At 39.7% G+C, this 24,695-nt stretch overlaps 1 protein-coding gene across 5 annotated transcripts in view; it reads right to left on the reverse strand.

Annotated features, from left to right (window-relative positions):
- LOC124306624 (LIM domain only protein 3-like) overlaps window positions 1-24,695 on the reverse strand; it is a 108,481-nt gene that overhangs the window by 75,439 nt on the left and 8,347 nt on the right. For 4 of the 5 annotated variants that reach the window (XM_046767444.1, XM_046767443.1, XM_046767438.1 and 1 more), the window contains exon 1: window positions 20,968-21,506. Coding sequence is in view for 2 of the 5 variants with exons in the window: in XM_046767438.1 (XP_046623394.1) it covers window positions 20,968-20,973 (6 nt within the window). In the remaining 3 variants the exon portion in view is untranslated. Of the gene's footprint in view, window positions 1-20,967; window positions 21,507-24,695 lie in introns of those variants that run through there. The other variant, XM_046767440.1, reaches the window with a different exon arrangement.

Below are 24,695 nucleotides of genomic sequence, written 5' to 3' on the forward strand. Positions count from 1 at the left end.
CGCGTATATAATACGTAGCGAAGCCGTGACTGGTGTGCATGTCGCGAATCTTTCTCGCTGTCACAGGTTCCGTCGTAAATCATCGGCAGGTTAGCCCCCTGACAGTTTCAAGTGAGTTTTCCATGGGTTTTCGGGTTCCGTCGGGGCGGAGAGGAGGGTTCGAGGTCTAGAGAAAAGCGCCGGAAGAAAACCCCCGCCGAGAAAATTGAATAAGGAAAACCGGCGACGATCCGAAAACAATTTCAGCTCTAGGACTCCGGTCGACAATGCGGAAAAATTGATATGCCCGTGACGTTGGTACGGGCGCATTTATAGTTTACCCATTCGCCACGCAACTGCATAACCGCCTACTGCATTTATATTCTGGGAATAACCTAGCTCGTGGTATTAGATCTGTACAACACAACGCGGCGCGTGTTTCACGTCTATCGTCCCGATGATCGCAGATTTGATATTTCTAACTCGTTCGTCATTCGAACGATGAATAAATTTTCTCCAAGCGTCGAAACAGTCTTGAAATTTTCCAAAAACACCTACGATGAGATAATGTTTCTCAAAACATGTTCAAATATGTCATTCATTGATTAATTGCATGAGAAATAATTTTGTTATATTATGGAATTGAGGAAAATATAAAAACTCTATTCGATCTCCAAAGCATCCAAAAGTGTTTCACCAATTTTGACTAATTTTTTCCAACAAATGGTGCCAACGGAACGATACTGCAGATACGTAATCGTTGTACGAAACCGTTCGATCAAACCATTAAAGCTCTCATCGATTAAAAGTGCCTCATCGTTTACTGCAAATTTGTAGAAGTAATGAGATATTTGACCTTGAGCGTCGTATAAAATTTTTTTCACCTCAAGTAATCACTAAATGATTTCGCAGAATCAAGAAATCACGATCAACAAAGTTTTTCCTCAACGAGTATTAAAACTTTTCGACAATACGCTACAATCTTCAGATCTTTCGTGTCGATGAATTGTTGCTCAGGTTTACGACGTTGATTTTTTTTTATTAAAAAAAAAAAACGCATTTACGAATGAACACGACCCATATTGCAGGTGTGGCACAAACTCCACTTGAAATCGAGCACTGCAATTTCCTCCATGAATTCGATGCTTCCAATAAAACGTATAATATGAATAACGCGTTCGACCGACTTCTCTAAGACCAGCACGTGGTTTCCAAATCTTACAGTTGTCGAATAATAATCGACGAGGACGTCTAGGTTAGGGTGCCTTTCAGGCTTACCAACTGCAGGCATCGGAAAGCGGAGGAGGAACTGTAGCCAACTACACCCCGCGAAGTCGATGCTCGCTGATAAATCCGTCGACGAGGATGCAACGCCTCGATGTGAGGATAAGGGGTGAAAGGGGGTGGGTGAAGAGGGGGGGGGGGGCAGGGGTGGGGGTGGAGGACGGAGACGTTTTCCTTCGACGCCGAGCGTATCGAGCGCCACGGCACAACGCAACAGGATCACTGGCTGACAGCTTCCTAATGGAACTCGTAAATATCGGAAGTAAGTTATGTTTTCCGAATGAGATCCTGAAAATTGAGTTTGGATCAGCAAAGGACTTTCGCAAAATCCAATCCACGACTAACTAGTTATCGATGTAACAGGAATAGGTATACATATACGGTGCAGTCCGAGTCTGAAACGCGATTCGATCGCAAGGACTTGCACGTTTTTCCCTTACCAAGCGTGTACCTCGTATTATATTTTCGATTATTGTCCACTTACGGATATTTCTTGTTTGCTTGATTATTAATTAGCGAGTCGAGAGGTTCGACGCTCCTCAATTTTATAACGTGACATCCTGACACTGGTGGGTTGGTTAAAAAAAAGTATTTTCTTCCCTCTCAACGCCTCAAATGTTCTGTAATGTGTGTTCCAAGGATGCTTCGCTCTATGCTTTGCTATAGAAATTTGGAAAGCGTGAAGAATCAGCTTCAATGATCTACGTATTAATTTGAAAAATATTGAATAGTTAACGAGTATTTTAACTTTTCATGAAAAGTGAAATTTTTCGCATGTTAAATGAACGGAAAATTAAAATTAAAAGAGCGACCTGTTAGACTTGAACTAGACAAATGACGTTTTGGGAGGATCTTTTATCGATCAGACACTAAAATTTGCGGGGATAAGAGCGATACAAAAAAATTTTTTTCAACCACCCAACCCACATATGTACCTAACAAAAAAAAATTAAAAATTAGGTACAGCCAATGGTGAAAACCTACAATATTGGATTAATCGGATATCACGAATTTCGGTTTCGTTAAAAATATCTTCGGATAAAATTCTCGCTCCCTCCTTATTGATAATTATAATTCCAACCAATCGATAAAACCAAATCTATTTTCACAGAATCAGAAATGAGTCCCGTCCTCCTCAAAATAAGGAGACATTAATTTTTTCAAACGTTTTGACCTGATCGATTCAACTTAATTTTCATTCCACTCTGTCACAGCTGTGCCAAAGAATTGTAAAATGGACGTTACAATAATGTAAAGAGATAATCGGGCACGTCTCTGTTTCGGAGTAATCGATTTGTTCCGAGTCAAAAGCGTGTAACAACGAGTGACAATTATTTGTAACAAAGAAATAAAAAAATCGTGACTCGCGATCGCCGATCAGGCCCGAATCTCATGATAGATATCATTCCAATGTAACGTAGTTCCGATTTACCGCACAATAATGTAACCTAATTGCAAACTTTTTCGCTTGGCGTCAATTATTTCTTCAAACATGCAGTACTTGTTCACGTCTTTTACGTAAGTGAAAAAAATTTTTTTCGACAATGTTTGTTTTCTTTTTTTTTTCTACCACGGATCAACTCTCGCATCCCGTTTCTAGAATATTGTCGTCTTAAATATTAAAAATTATCGCAATTGTAGCAAAAATTGGCACAGTTTCACATTGTCTACTAACAACATGACCTACCAATTTATTAATTGTTCGTCAATTTTTTCAATTGTTCTTTACAAGTACAACGATGTATGTTTTTTTTTTTTTTATTTCTTAGGCTTTTTCCGATAACCGCATCACATCACATCCACTATAATGAGACGCTAGTGTCTGAAATTTGAAATCAAGTGAACATGTATTATACACATATAGTATGTACAATAAATGTATGTCACAACACGCTGTATACACCTAATTTGTTCACGGATAATTCTTCGTCATCGTTGTTCTGAATTTTATTAATTATGAATAAATGAGATCAAGCTGAAATTGTAAAAACAAAAAGAGCAGGATGCCATAGTTTCACAAAAGCAACGTCAACAATTGAACATAGAAATCAATATCTAAATCAAGATGCACCACTGAATTTCAACAATACAGCTATAATGTATTCAATAATGGATATAATAACGTAGAATTATATCGGCATTTGTATGAATGCGTTGCGATAAATAGTTGAACGTTAGTTGGCGTAGGCGAACCAACCTCTCTGCACACCTCTACCCATCGCTGATTTCACGTAATAAACTATTAGCTGCGGAACGTGATGCAATATAACCGTACCAACCAAGTTCGGAACTAATTTACTCTCTCGAAATTAATCCGCACAAAAGCTTGCCGGTTTCTAAAATAATAATTACAACAGCAGCTCTCATTCTTGAGCGGATTAAAATTTTACATCCATATACGGTAGGCACCCATAGTATATAAGTTTATATGTATAGGTAATGTATACGTATGCGTGAAATAACATATTATACATGCATGGTATACCTACTGAATGAGCACAGATTGTCTCAAGGGTGGCGGATTTTCAATTATAATAAATCTTACCGTTTCGCGTGTTGATTAAGAACGAAATTAATATTATGTGCCCGCTTTTCTGTTGTATAAAACGCACATCGCGCACTGAGAGAAATTTTTAGTTCCAGTTACCGCTCAGTCCTTGACTATTTTCATTTTTTACCACAATCGAAAAATATAGTTCTAGGTAGAAAATGAATATTAGTTTTCTAGCTGTTACCGAAAAGTCTGGTATCCGTTGCTATTCTTTCTCATTACGATCGCTGTTGCTATATTTTCTTGCAACTGCTGCGAAAATGTAATGCTCATGCAACAATAAAATGATGTCAAAGCCTTGTTTAACTAAAAATTTACAGTAAACCGAAGAAACTGATTTTGCGTTGCAATTATCAAAAAAGGATCGACGATAGCGCGAAACGGTCACGCGTACCTCGTTTTTCGTAATTCCAACAATTTTAGTTACTATAACAAATGAAATTTTTCTCAGTGCGACATAATATCACGTACAGGTATCGTTTGGGCGGCATATTAATTAAAACGATACAATAAAAATCACACTTTATGAATAAAATATACCATGAACTGATAAAAATCTCATCCCCTCAAATATACATATAATTACGTTACAAATGACATTTTCCGTTTTATCTTATTTTACAATCATTCTTAACGCTGTTCTTGTTAACAATGCTCAGGTTCTGACGTAAAATTGTAACGCAAATGAGCCCGACGAAACCCTGAATTGTCGTGAAATTCGACAGATAATTGTTGCCCTAACAAAATTTGAACGTATCATCAAAACCGCACATTCCGTTTCAATTATTTCAATAATTGAAGGTCCAACAATTATGCATTAATTACAATTACACAGAAGCACTCAATAACATTCATGCATGTATATTAAAAGGTTATACCTACACCTACATATATTTAACTAAAGAGATTCGTTTCAAAGTTAGAGGCAACTGGTTCGTGTAACCTATTATTCTCTGAAAGTACCTACGCGAGGAAAGCTTCGTATCTCTTTGTCCTAAATTCGCAAACAACCTGTACAAACACAACCGTTCGCATCGTGTGCGTGTATATAATATGCGAACCTGCGATTCGGTTAATCGTAAGTATAAACGCGATGAAAGTAGAGAAATACCGTGCGTATATGGGGCATTCCACGCCAACTCGGTAAACGGTTGGCCGTGAAATTTTTTCACATCATCAAAAATTTTCCTACATTAGCACGACATCTGAAAGAAAAATTTTCACGCTAGATTCACGATCGGAGTGGAAGGACGTTGAGTTCGACTTTTGAAATCGTATTCATTTTATTTTTTCAATCGATTTTTTCCTATTCTCATACTCCTCGAAAATCTGTTGAAAAAAGAAATTTTAGAAAATAAATCGTGAGTACGTTTTAGGATTGGTAAACAAATTTGAAGAGTCGCTGATCAAATCGTAGATGCGTTATGTAATGTAATAGATTTGGAACAGGTATGAAAATAGAAAAACGAATTGAAAAAAAAAGTAGAAAAAAAAAGATTCTTCCACTTTTAATATTGCGTGAAAATATTTTATTCCAGAAAACTGAATGTTTCTTCTCTTGATTCGTAGAAACGAATTTGGGTTTTTTGGAGATGGAAAAATTCATACCTATAGCAAAGACGGGTGTTTAAAAACAAGTGAAATTTCTTTTATTTCAAACGTTGTCAGAAGTCTCACTGACACGGGAAATATCCTTGATAAAATGAAAATATGTCACAATCATCGTTTCGCTGAGTTGGCGTGAAATGTCCCATATATACACAAGTACAGTTATAATTCCTAATTAAACGTTACGTCCCTAAATGAAGAAATTGCGGAATATGACTGCCTTTAGAGCTTATACGGATATAGCTGCAAAAGTAAAAACTGATTATAATAATACTTGAGGGAAGAATAAGAGTCGGCTGGCCTTGTGAGTGAAGAAGAGACAAAGAATACGCCGACGGTGTTTTACGTATATACGCACACGAATACCGCGCGATTTGCAAAGGGCATATTATAATCTCCCTAATTGGTCATTTAATTAATTATCTTTGAAAGGAATTTGTGTTGAGAACCTGCCTCGGGTGGGATTTCAGTCCTCCTCCTCATCCTCCTCCGTCTATCCGAGAACGCGAATTATGTGATAGAGAGCATCTCTCTCCCTCTCTCTCTCTCTCTCTCTCTCTCTCTCTCTCTCTCTCTCTATCAGCGGAGTCTGCCGCGCTGGCAGAAGTTAATCCATCGTGAACGAAGGTGGCGCGCGAAACCGCGGGAAATTAGGTTCGAAAATCTGGACAAAAGCTACCGACGAATGGCGCACCTCGCGACCGCTCCATAATTCAATCATCCTCCGTTCTGGCGGTGGCCACGTTCCAAAGGCCCCGGCAGCTGCACGGCTCAATTCACCAACGACTCGGAAAAGTCCCTCGTCGGCGTCTCGATAATTCTCTCACGGGGAAATTATCCTGATCCGTTGGTTTTTTTTTTTTTTTTTTTCATTCCTTCATCGACAGAACGCACGTGTTTCATCTTCTCTTATTTTGCAACAGCATGCGATTCTTATAATATATTTACATAATATTAATTGTAAGACTAAAAAATCGAACACTAATTTTGTAAAATATTCCGTCAATTATAAACGAAATAGAAAATTTCGAAAGACACAGACACGTTTTATTGTAAACACAAAATTTTTGACAAAGATTGAAAAATATAACGCTCTTTTTTAGTGGTTCTGGGAAGTTTTACCCGAATACATGAAACTCAAGTAGGTATAATACATAATTCTGATGAATGATTTTTCCTCTTTTCTTACTCGCGTTTTTCTAGTTTCTTTTTTTTTGTTTTTTTTTCTTTTTTTTCGGCCTCTAGCTCTTTCTTCAATTACTGTGTCAATTACTGCCGTGAAACGATACCGAATCTCGGAAATTACGCTACGCTTTATCAGCTTTCGCGAGTAGAAACGTGATATTAAAAGCCACGCACGCAAGGATCCGAGGCTCGGTCTTTCTTGCTCGCGTTAGTTGACGCTGTAAGTTAGATTACACGAAGGTACGCAGAAAGGAGAAGGAGGCGTAATCCGGCAAGTGAATTAGATTTCTAATATCCCGGAAAGTGAAGTGAATTAATTCAAGGCTTGACAGCGCGGTTGGCAGAATTTAATTTCCTATTCCTACCGAAACTAGAAACTGTATCACGCAAAACTAGAAAGACGAGAATTGTCGCAGAGAACTGTTAGAAATATTGCCAACGGAGGTTAATTCGAGTTACTCGGTGGTCTTTGTCTCCTTAATTTTTTAGAATCTTGTATTGAGTACGGGGGTCGTTGGAAGCTCCTCGTAAAATATCACTGCGTAGAAATAGCCCGCAAAAATTCTGAGATAGTCTTTAACTATGATGTTTCAAGGCAAATTAGCTATCTTGAGTAAAATGAAATTTTGAATATGAAAAAGAAATTCGTAAAGCAACAAAATGTACTGAGAAAAATTTGACAGAGTAACTTTCAAGAGACGGATATTTAAGAAAAAAAATATGGAGATACCGAACGTTGTAAAAAAAATTATTGATTAGAGTGAGTGAGGTTCAATTCTTGGAAAAAGAATGAATTACCAATTTTTACCATATTTCATTATTTACCTTGGATCAAATCAAATTATGTTGCATGTTTTTCATTTAGAATTTACAGTGAATATACAGTGAGGTCGTTTTTACATTTATCCGCAAATTTCTTAAGATATTCTCTTTTCATATCACGTAATTCTCAAATGCATAAAATATTCAAAGATGAAAACTTTTTCGCACGTTCACCTTTTCATCGTACATGTAACTGATAGCACTGATAATAGTTTCAATCGACAAATAGCATTGTGAAATTGGCTATCGACAGAAAACATTATTCCGAATCAATTCGTGAAGAATAGTTTTCTAACAAAAAACAAGCGATCGTTACATAAAATCGAACTAAATCTACTAGGCTTTTAACTGCTTATAAAAAATGTAATCAATCATTAGTAAAAATGCGTTCGATTAAAAAAGAAGTTTTTCGTCGTCTGCTTTTTTTTTTGATAAATAGATAAATAGACAGATAAATAGATAGATACAAGGTCAGAGGTGCCGGTTAGATACAATCCGAACGAATATTGTACACGTGTGTGTGTTCGTGTATATATATATTATACACACACACACAAGTATATATCGAGATAGCCGTCGCCTCGGCGAAAGTAATATCAATTTCAGTAAATGGAAAAAGTATCAAGATGCGCGCGAGAGCTGAGCGAGAAAGCGATTCGCAAATTTATTGACCGATTGAGAGCTGCTAAATAAATTAGTTCTCTCTGAGAACATTCCTTGGTCCTAAAATGGCCGAGTCTAAATTGCTACCGGTAGGTCGGAGTAGGAGTAGGAGTAGGAGGGGAGAGGGGTTAAAGTTTTGGTAAAATGGCATTTTATTTCTACGAAATTGGATTTTTAATCGGAGCGCAGTCGGTGGAAAATAGCCACTTCGTCGAGCCCTGACTGGTGTGTGTCTATAAATGCCCGACCAACTTGTTCCCGATTTAGGAAATCTATTGTCCGCGCGGGAAAGATCCTTGGGAAAAATATTACCCGCTCTCAACGTCGAACATTTTCCCTACTGACGGTATAATTTATCCGCAGTTATTTTTTATTTTTTTTTTTTTTTTCTTCTTCAACTTCATCCTCAAATTTTCCAAATTCCTTTAGTTTGCCGTAGATTTTGTTCTTCGTTTTCCTTTCGCTTTTGTTGCGTCGCAATTTTTGTTCCTTCGAACGGAGCAGAAAATGAACGTATAGAAATTTTCACCCCTCGACGGCGCACGTTTGGATCAATTTTTTCCTGCACGGTCCCGACAAATCTTTTACCACCGCAACAGCAGCGGCGAGTCAAGTCAAGTGTAAATAAATAGACTGTACTGCCGTCCCATTTGCTAGATTAGAATCAAATATAATTTTCTCCGCCCGCGGAGGGGGGAGCTGATCGTTCTAATATAGCGGCGTGCCGCCCAAAAACCAACGATGTCGGTTATACATCATATCCAAGATATGTATATGCGTGTATACATATTAAATATACTCATATATATGCTCAAATATACTAACGCATGCGAACAATTAAAGAACAGGATGATAAAGGAAATGTTTCAGTATCGTAATCATACTTTACTCGCTTCGAAAGCATCTGAGGTATCAGATTTGACATTGGGAAAATTATTTTCCTTGCTCTCTGCTAAAGGTGAAATTTTCTCACGTACAAAATCGTTTATTTACTCGTAGCCAGCTGTTCAAAGCACCGTTCAAATAATTTTATTCGTATGATTTATGAAGTCATTTAGAAAATTTAATATATATTTGATGAATCGGATGGAAATATTATCAGTCATTTATTATTATCTACAAAATTGACAATGCTGAGACAGATCAAGTTATCAATTTAACGATGTAGTTTGAAAGAGAATTGCTTTTTCAAAACTCGACTTCTTGAATTTCACTTTTAAACTTGCAAAATTGTGATTGAACGATATTTCGTTGCGTTAACGTCACTGCCGTAAACCTTGTAAATATTGCAATGAAAGTTTCACAGAAAAGTGAAACCATGTACTTTTATTCAAGCATAAATATACAACGATTAATCGTGATAAGTTTAGAAAAAAAATGCATCAAATTATAAAAAAAAAAAAAAAACATCTCCGTTCGTACGATGCAAAACTGGTTGAGTCAACAAAGTGACCATAGACTGCAAATACTTATACAGGGTGGCATACGTACGGTACGTGTAATGCTATAAACTTAAAACACCGTGACTTAAGTGCTGTTTCATCAGTTGGGTTGCCGTTCTCTTCTTCTCGTATATCCGTTTTTCCTTTACTTTCTTTTTATTTTTTTTTTTTTTTGTTCTTCATTTTTTTTTCTCTCTTTCATTCCTTCTTTCTTTCCGTCTCCCGTTGAAAGAGCGGAACACGGCACTGGTTTTCTCGTTAAGAAATTCTTAGGTTTAATTAAAATTTCCCTAATAGAAGTAAAAAGTAATTATAAAATTTTTATTATAGGGTATATCATTGCTCGGCGGAAAGGCTCTCACCAGAGGCAGAATAAGACAGTCGGGTATCACGGCAGCGGCGAGGATAGGGGGGGGGGGGGGGGATAATAAGAAGAGAAGAGGGGGCAGAAAGAGAGAATGGAGTGGGAGGAGATGCAAGATTAAACGATAAATTGTTTTTACTAATTTTATAATTACCAACTTTCTTTTTCACCTTTTTCCACCTTTTTCAATTTTTCTGTTTTGTTTCGACCTGCACCCCCTCCCCCCCCCCCCCCGTCGCTAGTTTCCTTTCACCCGCTCTTCTTCTTCTTCTTCGTTTTCTTCATCGTCACGTCATGTCAGCGTCGAGCAAACGCGACCAAACAGAACGAAACCGCAATGTTAATATCAACTTTTTTTCACATCCCACTGTCTATTTGCCCGTAACCGAGGCTGCAAGCTCGAGATCAAATGAAACTCTGCAGATTCGGGGATAATAAATGCGAGTCACAGAAATTTCAATCGTGTGTTTCGTAAACGCACGGTCAGGTTGTTTGTTTCTGGCTTCTTTTATACAGCAAAACGAAGATTGGAGAAAATCGGTTGCGAGAAATCGGTCATGCTTGCGGTCTTCGTGCGACACTGCTTAGGTAAATATCCACAAATCGATGATTTCGGTTTCCTTAATTTTCAAACTCTTTCAAATTTAACCTCAGTCTTCAAACACATGGCCACTGAATATATTTTTTCTTGATTGCAAATATCTCGGCATATTCGAACTTGGCCCAAAATTTAAAAAAAGTTTCAAAGTATCGATGGAATACACCGCGAATATCTTTTCCACTTATCTGTACCGTGAATGAACAATCGATTTAGGCAAGTTTATTGACCTAATATAATCGAATAAATTCACTTATCGTTCATTTAACGAGCAGGATTTCACTTATTCCGCAACATAATGAGTTTGAAAAAATCAAAAACGAATGTAGAAATAACTGAGAATTCCTGAATTGTCCATCGATGTCTAATACACTCACCCCATGAAAGTCACACCGTAAACTTGTGTCGATTTTCAGCTACAATCTTACCGAAATTTTCAATAAACTTCCGTTTCTCTTTCGCAAAAGTGGTTCGAAAAATAGACAGTCTCGTTACGAAAGTCCAAAAAACAAAAATAAATCAAATAAATACACATCGTAAATGGAAGAAAAAACTATAATATAATCCACCTGCAAGCGTTCGCATGCACGCAATGTTGAAACACACACACACACACGCACCGTTACATTTATACTGCGGAGAGCGAACGAGGGTGTCTCATTACGCGGCTTAATTTCATTCGAGATATACGCATGCATACGATTGCAAATTGCACGTACGTATATAAGTACTAGTTGTAACGCCGTGAGAGAAAGAAGGTAAGCTTCTGTGCCTTTTTCATTTCCTTGTCCTTATTGGCAGCTCATTTGTTAATTAATTTATTCCTCTTCTTCATCTTCTTATCCATTTAAACCGATAAATTGTCACAACGGTTTCCATGTGTAATATATTACGTATCGAGTTGTATGTAAAAATAATATATTATTGCACACCGGATATACACCGTTGTACGTTTAGATACACACATAATTAATATTATATATATATTCACGCATGTCACTTGAGCCTGTTTGAATTTTAATTTAATTCCCTTTTCGTCTCATAATTATTTTTCTATTAATAAAATTAGCATCATCACGCGATCTAGGGTGCAGCGTAGATATACATATATATATTTGTACATACGCGTGTATTCGTACAGCTGACACTTGTGCAGGGATGAGAAGACGGAGAGAAATTGCCTGGGAGGTAATCGGATCGCTAAATATGGAAACGATGTAATTATAATAAGTTAATTGACAGAAAATTACATATCGGCTTCGTGTGAATATATACAGAAGCATGCATATTGTTACATATATGTGAATGTGTATTAATTGGTACAATTCCCGTGGTTAAAATGCGGTAGATGTAACAATAGCTGCGTGTCAAAGCGTAGATACGTATACGTAAGAGGTATTCCACGAAAACGTGACCAATGGCTCGCAATAATCATCCTGAGTTTGATAAATACTTTTTGCATCGTTGTCCCAACTCTGAGCAAGAAACAGTCGCACGACTTTCGGATAATTTTTTGCACGTCCATTCCTTGTTCATTCGTTCACCACTCTTCTAATATTGTACAACCGTCAGTTTCGAGAAGGAAGTAAGTCAAGATTTGAGTGACGCAATATCATTTTTTGAGTTGAATTAATTTAAATAAATTCGTGTGATTCGACTTTTTTTTATTTCAAATTACTTTTTTTCTAATTTATATAGATTTCTTTCATTCAACTTAGTACATTTCAATTCATGAATATCCATTTTTTCTCGACGACTCAACCTAATTCAAAGTGATTTCAATTCATTCTTTTGTATATCTTGTTAATTCGAAGTTTTCTTTTTTTTTCTTATTAATACAACTTAATTTTTGAGTTAAATTTAATTTTCTTCTCTGTAAACAGATAATTCTGGCACGAATCCAAACTAATTCAAATCAACTTGACTTCATTTTTCATAATTCAGTTAATTCTCTATATTTCTGTTAATTTTTAGTAATCCAGTTAATTCTCATTAATTCAGGTTAGTTATAATTAATTCACAAACCTATCGACACGTTAATTTATAAAGTTATTTCCTCGTAGAAGCCGTTAGCGACGTTAAAATCATTGGTTAAAATTTCTTGAACCCATTAAAACGAACAGAAACAGAACAGAAGATTACTTCCACTTCTGAAAATATTTCATAACGATCCATAAATTTTCTAACACTAAAACGATTTAATCGCTTCAAACCGTATTTTGCGCTTTGATCATGGTGGAAAAAAACCCATTAGAAGCTGATCGAGTTCCTAAGGAATGCCCTGTACGTTGCGTTCGATTTCTCGCGTTTTTTTCGATCTGCTGCATTCACATAAGGCGAATGCTGCGTGATACGCGACGTTTAACGATCATCGTCGCGATCCCCGATGCGTTTCGTTTTATGGTACACCATAAGAAAGGTTACAGGTATGATAATTAATTAAACGAAATGATGATATAATGATATTCAAAGTCTGAGCGATTCGATTCGATTGGTTCTACACGCGGCGGTTCGAGAGGCAAATATCAGAGGATACCCAAGTTGGCTCCAGTAACATTCATTCCGGCATGAATCTATATTTGCTGGATTCAATCCCGATGGGAATCCGATGTAATTAATTACTGAATCTTGCGCCGTTGAATCGTAAATGATATTGCCCGAAGTTACTATTAATAAGCGAATCTCATCAGAGAATTCGAGAGTATTAATATCATCCAGTTTTGAACACTTTGATTTTGCTTCAGAGGCAGCTTTTTATACGTATAAAAAGTATTCACAATTTACAATTACACAGTTTTCATTTCGAAAAGAATAAAAATAAGCAGTATTTCCAAACTCTGATTCGTCAAAAATGAATCTCGTAGTCTTCTGGATTAACAATGAAAAAATTTTTTCACAGACCTGGAGTGATCATTTTCATGTTTTAATCAGGAATTAAAAATCGTGTACCTGTTTGCAAATTTATAGTATCGTAATGGATTTAAAATATTTGTACTCCTCGATACATCCTTTGAATCCTTTCATAAATTCTCCGAAGATTTCTAACGGATTTCAAATAAGTTTGAGAGAAAAAATAAGTAACCCAAAAAAATTTACAATTCTGTCAAGAAGATAAAATCTGTATGAAACTGTTCTGACCCAAAGCTTTCAAAATATCTTCGTAAAGGTTTGACAACATGGTATCGAAGGGTTTCCAAACAAATTATTTCGAGATTCTATAATAACAACCAAAATTGGAGCAAAATTACAAAAATCAGAAACGAACTTGAGTAAAAATAAAGTGAAATGAGTTTACATTCTCACACACACACACACCCATAATTCGCTGAAAATCTATAAGTCTACATTTTTCGCGGATCCTTTGAAACCGTTTTCAAATCGTCCTCCACCGTACATCGTACAACCTATAAGTAGGCCCACCGAAAAATCGTGATACAACAATTTTCTCCTCCCTCAACAAAGACACCCCCATAGTTCTCGGTATCAACTCGACGCAGCTGGACTGCACACGTCGATCAGAAACCAAAAAACGTATAGAACATGATATCCGGGGGCACGTGGTCATCGGGGGTAAAATAAAAAGAAGCGTAAGAGGATGAAAACGGGGAGGAAAAATGATAAGAATAAGAATAAGAAGAAGAAGAAGAAGAAGTAGAATAAGGAGAAGGAAAAGGAAAAGGAGAAAGTGGGGGTTGCAGAAGCGGATAACAGAAGTTGCGGTGATGTTGGCGAGCGAGATGCCGGACGGTGAGGGGGGAAAGGCGGCAAGGGGTGGCGGCGGGGAGGGGTGGTGGAGGGGAAGAGAGCGCCTCTAATGTGATTGGTTTACTGCCTCCGGAGAAGCCAAGACTTATACGCCGACGAAATGGAATTAGTTTTCGCAATTTCGCACAGTCCATCCTTCTAAGTGGGTGAACCCGCAGCCCCCTCCCCCTCCGCCCCTCCGCCTCTCTGCTCCTCCTCCTCCGCCTTCCTCTTCCTCCCCCCACCATGCAACCACGGTACCGGCCAAATACATTATTTTTGTCCAATACACGCGGCCAACTATAAACTAATAGCGTTTCACGGCATAGGAGAGGGGGGTGGGGAATGAATACACGAAGAGACGGAGAAAGAGGAAGTGGAAGAGAGGAAGAGAGGTTGGCGTATAATTTGATTAAAAAATTAGAAAAGCGCCGTCAGTGGCTGGGCGGGGGAGGAGGGAGGGATGGGGGGGGGCTTAACTCTGGTACAAGGTAATTCGACGTATTGGATTATACGAGTCGAGATCGCGTGTTGGATTGGAATTAAATTAAGTCTGCGCAGACCTCCGAAATTCAAGGCACCCACGCGAAAATAACCTTATATATCCACCTACCTACCATTGGTCTGTCCAGCGAGTCGTATTTTATTCATAACACCACAGATATACATATATATACATATATATATATATATATATATATATATATATATATACGTATAACATTTGTATACATATACGGTCAATAACCCATATCGCGAGGAAAAAGTTGATGTGTGATTACCGGGATTCAAATATTTCAAAAGAATTTTCAACACCGCATAATCCTAATTTCGCCGGCTAAAACTTCGTCGATTAATAAATAATTGATGATACAGAAAAGTTTGTCGCGATCGCGTGATCATGTCACACATTCGTTCGATTCTGTAATTAAAATACTTTATAAATTTATCGACACTCGACGTAACCTCGAAAACCCCGAGCAACTTAAATTCGACCGCACGAACGTCGTCGGTCAGCCTGATTGCGCATGAGCGAGAAACTTGGCGCAAGCGCGCTCAAGCGTACGGTTTCATCAAAGTGTGACCGTGCGAATCGGGCAAGCGCGCATTGGGGGTGTGAAGAAAATTTGATGGTGAGAAAAAATGTTTCTAGTACAACTTTCGAACGACGGGAAAAGTTAATGAAAATTTGGTTAAGAGGACATTGAAAGAAGACGCGTTGGATGATTAAAATTATTTCTGTTTGTGTTGTAAGTGTAATAACAAGAGAATTAACTGAAATTATAGGTGGTGTGGTACGCATAGAGGCACGCTTAGGTATATATATGCGTGTGTGTGTGTGTGGATTTATACAGAGAATCAGGGAGTACCTTATCTGACGAAGTAAATAGAAGCGGGAGGGGCATTCTGGCGTAAAATTGTATACCTACCTACGTGGAATTGCGCAATGTGTCTTGCGGATTGAATTGGCAGTAACGACATTGATTTTATTGCTTGTTTTACCAACGGTCGAGAGTTGATACAGTTTTCGCGACAGGGCTGCCGAGAAGAGTGGTGAAGAGAGACAGACGTCGCGGGGGGAACAACGAGAAAAATAGAAATAAGTGAGATTGAAAGAATAAGGGAGAAGCGAGAGGAAGGGAGAGAGAGAGAGAGACGTCGCTCTTTCGGTCACGACTTATACCCCGTGCATTTGTGTACATACATTTATACGTATATTGTACACACGTAGTCGGACCAAGTTTACTATCCGATTCGCAGCCATCCTTCCCAGCAACCATTAATCTTTGAGCTTTAAGCAAGCCAGCATTCGCAGATTTGTTTTACCTTTCTACGTCTTTCCAAGGAGATTCTTTTTTTTATAATAATCAGGTTAACTGATCTAGCCTCTAAGAAAGCAATTACACTGCATACGATGATTAAATCGCTAAAGAACTACCGAAAGAGTCGAAGATGAAAAAGATGTGCGTTCGAATTTTAAACGGATTAATGTTGAAAAAATCATGTGTGCGAAAATTTAATTCGGCTATAAACACATCGTAAGGGTGGTTTAAAAAAATTTACTGTTGGATCACTTGAATTTTCTCACGCTTTTCACGAATAAAATTCAATCCCCGTCACCAATGAGAACAATGTGACACGAAGGTGATTCAAATTTGATTAATTTTTAAAAATCGACGCGACTCACGAATCTAAAATATATGCAAAGAAAAAACAGAAAATCCCTATCAGTATATTAAAATACACAGCCTTGCGATATGCAATCAAAACTGGTAAATTTCCAACGCACATCCGACAACCGTAAAATAAATTAAACATTTCAGGAAATCAATTATTTTATGTATTCAATTATTGCTAAACTTATTATCAATGACGTATCAATTTCGCCGTAATAAATTGAGATTAAATTCGATGAAATCACATGTAATTAATCGTTAAAGATAGAAAAGAGAATTGAGTAACGTGAAATTTCTCCCTCATCCGTATTCCCCTGACAAATAAAACAAAAATTTTCAATTTTCACCGGTCATCAGAATTGCGCAAGCTCACCGTCCGTCCACCCTCGATCCTGGTATAAATAAACAGGGGTCGGATTACACGCAGTTTTGATTTTCAACGACTTGTCAGGGTGTTGCGATCCAGAGGGGCGATGGAGGGAGAGTGGGAGGGAGGGAGGGGAAGAGAGGAGTGGAGGTACATAACGGGTAATTCCGTCGAATGTAGTAAGTAGTAATATCGCTTTGCGGGGTGGAAATAGGTGGCTCGTGTCTCCCCCACCCCCCTTCGCCTCCTTCACCCCCCCCCCCGCACCCACCTACACGTTATAGGAAGAGAGCTATACTTCAGTTTGCAATTTAAACTTTACTTCCCTGGAATTGATTAGCTTTTAGTAATTAAGCAAGCAACGCCTTGGCTCGCCTACCACCTACCACCTCCACTCTCGCCGACTGTTTCTGAACACACCCGCTCACCTCTCTGTGTACATGTGCCCGGCTTCGCTCGCTCGAAGGGCGGTTTTAATCAACGCTTCTCTCTCTCTCTCTCTCTGGCGTTCCGTCTTTCTCTTTATTCCGTCCGTCCCGCTCTTTATCCCGCACTATTTCTCTCTTTCTCTCTCTCTCTCTCTCTACGGTTTGGCTACGTATTTTTTGACGACGAAAGCCTAAACCTCAGACCGGATCCTTGTATTCGGTCGGATCGCAGTGCGAAGCAATTTCGGCATGGAATGCGCCACCCTCTCCCTTCCGCCGATAGCTGCTCGTACGGCACACCCGCTTTCACCTCCGTTCCCCGTCGACCCCGCTCGCTTGCCCAGCCAGGACAGGCCCGACCAATTTCAACTTCCATTATACAGCCCTTGCTCCCAACGTACGGAGCGTTTCCAAACCTTGCGGATCCTGCGCGAACCGACGGACGCGACTCGCGCCGCGGCGCCACCGTCGCAGGAAAATATGGCGACGCCCGAACAGCTGATTGGCCGTTTCGGTGGGAAACAAAGATTCTCGAATTCCGCGTTGATGATTTCGGATATTCTTTACGCCCAGCGTCGTTCCTAGTGCAATGCGCGATCGCGAAATAGGAGATACTGAACGAAGCGAAACTTTTTCCACAGGACTTTGAACCTGAATAAAGAGACTTTTGTCTCAGCGTTTCAGTGAACGGGAATTTGTTGAGGAAAAAAAATGTGTTTCAATGCTGGAAAAGCGGTCGTTGATACTTATTCAAAATTCCTCCCATCGCACAACTCACTCTCTTCAGGTATAATTGCAATGAATTTCTTTGAAAACTTCGTAAAGTATGGTTGATTTCCAACAATTCTTAAAGCAGTTCACAGACGGTTCTAAAGTTAAAAATGAAGTTCTACCACAGATTAGGGTTCTTGACAACCATCCTGTACCTACATGTCACAGGCAACAAGCGTACAAGTTCGTTACTTGTTCACCGATAAGTTGTGACAGTATATCAAGAAGGCTAGATGACCTGATCATTTCCAATCGCTATCGACCCCTTGCGTAATCTTGAAAAGCATATTCGTATAAAATTATCTCACAATTCCGAAAATATTTCCGGCAAACGCGTTTGCAGCCCGACCTTCATTTTAATCAAGTTTCGCACCAGCTGTATCAAAATGTAATTTCTCCGAGTGGTTTCAAGGGCCGCAATGTACACATCGAGCCGACGAGCGGCGAGGCACAAACGACAAAGGTCGGTGTTAACGCGTTGTGCGTCGAGGATTCGTCGCGGGACATCGGCGGTAAAAAGCGAACAATTAACGCTCACCCGAGGTTTTCGATCCTCCTCGAGGGTAGCCGTGTCGGAGGTTCAGGACTGGCCAATTTCAACCGGTCCGTTGGGCGTTGGGTCACCGCCGAATCTCCGTCGTCGGAGAGCGTTGATTGCTAATTTTACACGTGTGCATCCGCGGCCCGCGACCGACCAACTTCACTTGGTGAACTCAGCCAATCACGAGCGTGAAATCAAGGCGACCCGGAACTGATATAGCAGCGTATAGCAAGCAGCGAATGCCTGCATCGATGCCTGTAACATCTTTCGATCGGTCGAGTGCACTGACAGGAACGTCATTTTTTTTTTTCTCTTTTGTTTAATTACTTTTCGATTTTTTTTTCTTTTTTTTTCAGATAGCACAGTTCGTCCTTTCGTGAATTATCAACGATTGGAAGTATTTTTCAACTGGTATAATTAGCTGCGCCCTGATTCGACTTTGAGAGACAAACATTTCTTTTGAACAATTTCAGATTTGATGGATTTGAAAAGAATATTTTATTTTTACTCGTGAAACTGATTTTTCATGTACCGATTCGATTCTAAAACGCCAGTAATTGCCAATTTATCTATTTATATAAACGAAAATCACTAAACTCATGATTACTAATTGAAACCTCTTCCATTCAGTTACATGTAACAAATAAAAATATATTTTTGAAAATTTTACAATCTTGTCGCTATGCGATACAGGCTATTTAAACTTGGCTGAAATTCATCCAAATCGGTATTATTTTTTAATCTTGAAAAATAACGTGTAAGAGATGGTTTGCGAAGATAATTATAAAAAGCACAAGTACATTAGGATTTAAAAATATATCTTCTTCTTTTAGCCTTGTTTCACGTTTATAGTTACATTTTCCACGATTGAAACTCGATATTTCGGCCAAATTACATACGTAATCGGTGCAGGTATTTTTGATTTTCGAATTAAGACCAGAAATCGTTAGTCTTTCGAATCAGAATACTACGCATAATATGTGTAAATAAAAGCAATAAGAGCGTAAAAAATTGTCCCGTTTTTTCTCAGTGCGCGACTTTTCTTCGTGAAAAAATGAAAAAGAAAGAATAAAAAATTAACATCGTATAAAAAAAAAAGGGTGGGATAAAAAACAATGACATCCTCGCCGATTCCCCGAGCGAATTACCCGCTCATAACCGTTGCACCAAAAGCCGCAGAAGCCGACCCAAGTTTTCCACGAATCCATTACACGGTGGCAAACCGCGCTTGGTGTATAACAGGCCATAGGGTAGGGAAAACGCTATTCGATTCAGGGGTGGCCGGAGATTTTGGAAAGGCGCTAACTGGGCCACGCGCCTTCTCCGCCGCCCTCCCCCCCGACGCCCGGCGTCCCGGCGCCCCGCGTCAGCCCGCGAATTTAAAAACGCAATTTACGGACAATAGAATGGCGGTCGAGACCGGGTATAACCCTGTGTGTATAGAGATCGGTGGGGTGGGTATGAGGAGGGGTGAGGGGGGGGGGGGGGGGGAGGGCGCCCCGCGCACAACTCTGGCGGATAGGCCGGCCTTCGCCGTAAAATGTTGTTTTTTAATTTAGGAGACGCCGTGGGGTTAATATACGGCTTTAATTTCAGGATTTCATTTAGGGGTTGCCTTCTCGTCACGAAGAGTGCGAGCGAGAAGGAGGGATCAGCGCCGGCGATATGAAAGGGGGGCCTGAGACGCCGCGGGGAAAGTTGAAGGGTGGCGGTTGCGGCGTGGGTGGATGGGGGCGGGGGGAGGAGGCGAAGGAGAAAGGGGGGAGGACTGCTTCCGGCCGCGAAGATTGACTTCCGACTTACTTGACGGCGGTCGGATTCATTAGATATCGCCGCAGACGGTAAGGCGGATGAAAAGATAAGCGATTCGGTCGGTCTCTCTGGCGGCGTCGTCTATTCGACTCTCACAGTTTTCTGTAAAACTCACCTAAAAACTTGTAACCTCGATCCCCTTATCGCGCGTACGTGAGTAGTGGGATAGACGGGCATTAAGGGAAAACCGTGCGAATATTACGGCTCGGCTTGTAATTAAAATCAGGATAATTAACAGCTGCATACAAGATTTTCATAACGTATAATGAGTCAGTCGCAGAAACGCGTGTCGATGTGTTATTAGAATTGAACGTAGAGTACACACGCATAAAAAAAAAAAAAAAAAGATAAACACAGGATACCTTATAACTCGTGGGATTATAATATTATAAAGCACGAGACACAAAATAAACCGATAACGAGAACTCGATACTCAATTCCAAGGAGCTTTTGATTTTCGTATTCAACTATATACAAGCAAGTTTCATTGCGAGTGCATACAAAATGGTGTAGTTTAAATTTACCTTACAAACCTGCGGTAAAACACCGTCGCCTGATCATGCTTTCAAAGAATAGAATCAAATACCCGACAACAGGTGAAACATGTTATACAAATATCTTGTCGACTCACCGGCATCAGACAACGGCGAGGCTCAGAAGGTGATGAAAATCCGGAATGGATAGTCCGGCCCGAAGAGTCAGCATCTGATCGAATCGAACCTCGGGGATGTTCAACGAACCATTTGCGCCGCGTATCACCACTGCGTATTAACAAAGATGAGATGAAACATCCGCACAATAACAAGAACAACAACAACAACAACAACAACACCACCACCAAGAGTCGCGTGGCTCTGCTGTAATCGCCGCACACTGTTCCGTGTGTCTGCGTACGTGTGTAAATAAATAGGCACCGACGGGCCGCACTTGTGTTTTATATCAAACGATCTAGAGCCCGCACCGAATCAATCCGTCACTGACGATACGTCGGATGAAAAAAACCGTCGATCCTGACGCACCGTAACCGGATAACCACCCTCTCTCCCTCCCTCCCTACCCGGGCGGGGGTGGAAGTGAGACGAGCGTAGTATCGGGGCAACGAGCACCCCTCTTCGCACCTGTCGTCCCTCAAATTTTCGCACCTCTTATATCACCGACAGCCTCCGTGTCCGTTCGTCACCGCGGTCCAACTGAGAATGAACTCGCGCGCGCGTCGCGGTGCCACTGAGCTGGTGACGTCACGCACGGGGAAAATCTCACTCATGCGCAATGCGGCTTGATACGCGTGCCGCTTTCCCACCCCATCGACGCCCGTCGTCTCCCAAACCCCGTCCCTTCTCGGTAGCGTCGCGACGCCGTATCGGCCGCTGGATGTGTCCCCCCGTCCTTACAGGTACGTGCGAAGGTATCCGAGGCCCTGTGGGAGGGAGAGGGGGGGGGGGGGGGGATGAAGGAGGACTCGATCCGATCGAGAGAGAGCCGGGAATAAATAAAGGCGAATGATTTCTTCGGTTCCCTGTTGGGACTTCTTTTCGGTATAGATATTACAGGTGGATGAGATCGCGGGACTCGATCGTTTCGTGAAATTACACGAGATACCGATCGGAATGACGACGGGGGATAAAAGACCGCGCCAGAGAAAGGGAGAGAGAGAGAGAGAGAGATGATCGTTTTTTATTGTTATGCATTAATTTATGTCATACACAACCTTAATTATCGTAGATAATAAACAAAGACTCGTCTATTCCGTGTACGTACGTATTGTTAGAAATGGTAAAATCACCGTTACAACCGTTCTAGTAGTCGTCACAGATAAAAGACATGTAAGACTTCGTGTGTCATAAAATGAATAAGGCTGCTGCGTCAAATGATATTATTGTAAAAACAGTCTTGTTTCGGACGTTGAATTGAAAACACTTCCTTGTCATTAAGGCATTTTCTTAATATTTAATTTCCGCCTTTGATTGATTCGTCAATTAAGCTCCCGAACCCTTATTTATTTCGTGACGTTCGCCAAAACGTTGCAATATATTATTCACATCTATACGTATTCCTTTATTTTGTGTAAAATTGGCTTTATATTATTGGGTGGAGAAGAATACGTAAAATTATTTGGATATTCGGAAAGAAAAATTTACGGTCGTTAATCGGAAAGATTAAGGTTTCGTCGCGGTATTCCGTTCATGGATGCGGAACTTTCTGAGAAAATCCGTAAGCAATGTAGCTACGCGTAATATGAATAACGCTTTTCTCCGCAAAGGATTAAAAGGACCGGAGTATTTGTTGTTAGTAGACTGACCATAATGGGAAACAATATGAATTCAGTCGCGCTGTTGTTATTGTCTAAAGAAAAGCGCAATCGGTTGTTTAAACTTTCAAGTGACAAATTATTTCGTTATTTCTTGCAGATGTTTCTTGACAAATAAAATAGATAGAACTAGATGAAAAAAAAAAAAAAAAAATACGCTCCCATATCCGTTTCTTATGTATTATACGTTTCATTTTCTAAATCAACATCGCAGTTTTTCTTCGATTTCATGTTAGAATTTCCCGACTATAACGGGTGACTTATTTATTTCATTCGAAAATGCACGAGCTTTATCGCCCCGTGTACACGTATAGAGAGTTAGCGGTTGAGGGATTTGGCCTTTATCAAAAGTTTCCCGTAATAAAAGGCTGGGGAGATATTTGACAACGGCGTAAAGGCTTTACCGCCGGACAGCTACGGTTTTTTATTAAACAATCGATCGTCGCTGTACGTGTATACGTATATACCTATTACGCATACGAGCGGTACGACGAAAAATCTTTTTTACCCATCTCAATTTCCGTTGTAACAAAAGAAACAAAGTCGCCCGTCCCGCGCATCGAACGTACAAATCCTCGTTGCACTGACAAAATTTTAGTGGCAAAAAGTGATTTGCAGATAAAGTAGTAGAATCGTTAATTTCTTCGACGTTAAAAAATTTAATAATAATTGTAAAATCGTTAATTCTAACTCTAATTCACAAATCTACGCAAATACAAATCCAATCGTTGTTATTACTCGTAGGTCGATACTTTTTTTCCAATCTTCTTCGGTGTCGCTAATCAAGAGCACCTGTTTTTTTCTTCTTTCTTTCAGATCGCGGATATTCTTCAAAACTTGAAGAAAACCCGCGGCCAGTCAAGTTTCGGCGAAGGTAAATAGAAGAGAAAAGAAACCAGAGTTGCAGAGGGCGATTCGACACGCAGCTCAGACCTCTCGCTTTCGATTTAATCAGCTAATTACTGTTCGCGTATTGTATTTTAATTGACGTATAATAACTGGGCTAGTCCGCAAGAAAATGATTGCCGTTGTTTTTACCGTTATAAATCTGATGAAATATCCTTCCCATTAACAATTAGTTTTATTTGTTTTCCCCTCTCGTGCACGTGCGGTTTAATATCATAAGTTATAATTATTCCTCGTTGTCGTAATTAGAAATGCTCATTAGCGTCGGTATTAATGCCTAACATGCTCTCCGGTGTAGACCTGCACTCTTATTGGCGTGGGACTCCGGCATTCCTGCCTTATAAAATGTTTGTGAATATAAACCTCGCGTAATTGAAAATGCAGCAACGTGTTACGAGGGAAAAGAAGACGGATGCAGGGGCCGCATTTATGTGGGGCGCTTTAATCGCGTCCTAAGAAAACTCCCGAGTGTATAAATACGGAACGGTGACGCGAAGAATTACGAACAAGAATATTATCCCCTTGTACAGTGTTCCTGTAACGACTGGTTCAAACTTTTCACCATCTATAAACACAGGTATACATAAAAATCCAAGCAATCAGTGATTTCTCTGCCTAATATTTTTCAAAAACTTTGTTCGCATTAATTAACCGGAAATAATATAAACCGTGATTTTTTTCCAAAAACAAAAAAGTAAAAAAATTGGATGGACGAATCGGCAAGAACGGAAACGACGGAGAAACACAATTAGCTTAAAAACCTGAAAAAGTATACGATGCGACACAGCATGTATAAATATACATCGGACTCTTTTACCCCCCACCCCCCCCGGAGAGTTTGTCTTTTCCGCTTTCTCCCCTTCTTATTCTACTTTAGCATTACCTTTTTTACCGTCAAAGTAAAACTACCCCATATAAAACAGAGAGTGCAAGATTTAAATTGTTCAGTGGGCGTCGTCACCACGCTCGGTAAGAAACCACTTTCATCTTTAAGATTCTAGCGAGGGGTTTGAGCCCCCCTCGATCATCCGCAGCATCGAAGCGAACCGAATTAACTGGATGAATTTTTATCGTTCGCGATCGTGAAAAGCCCGCGTCGAATTTTTGCGACGATAAGAAGAAGTGGGAGTGAAAATTGACGAGAA

This window comes from Neodiprion virginianus, chromosome 6 (assembly GCF_021901495.1).
Source record: "Neodiprion virginianus isolate iyNeoVirg1 chromosome 6, iyNeoVirg1.1, whole genome shotgun sequence".
NCBI lineage: Eukaryota > Metazoa > Arthropoda > Insecta > Hymenoptera > Diprionidae > Neodiprion > Neodiprion virginianus.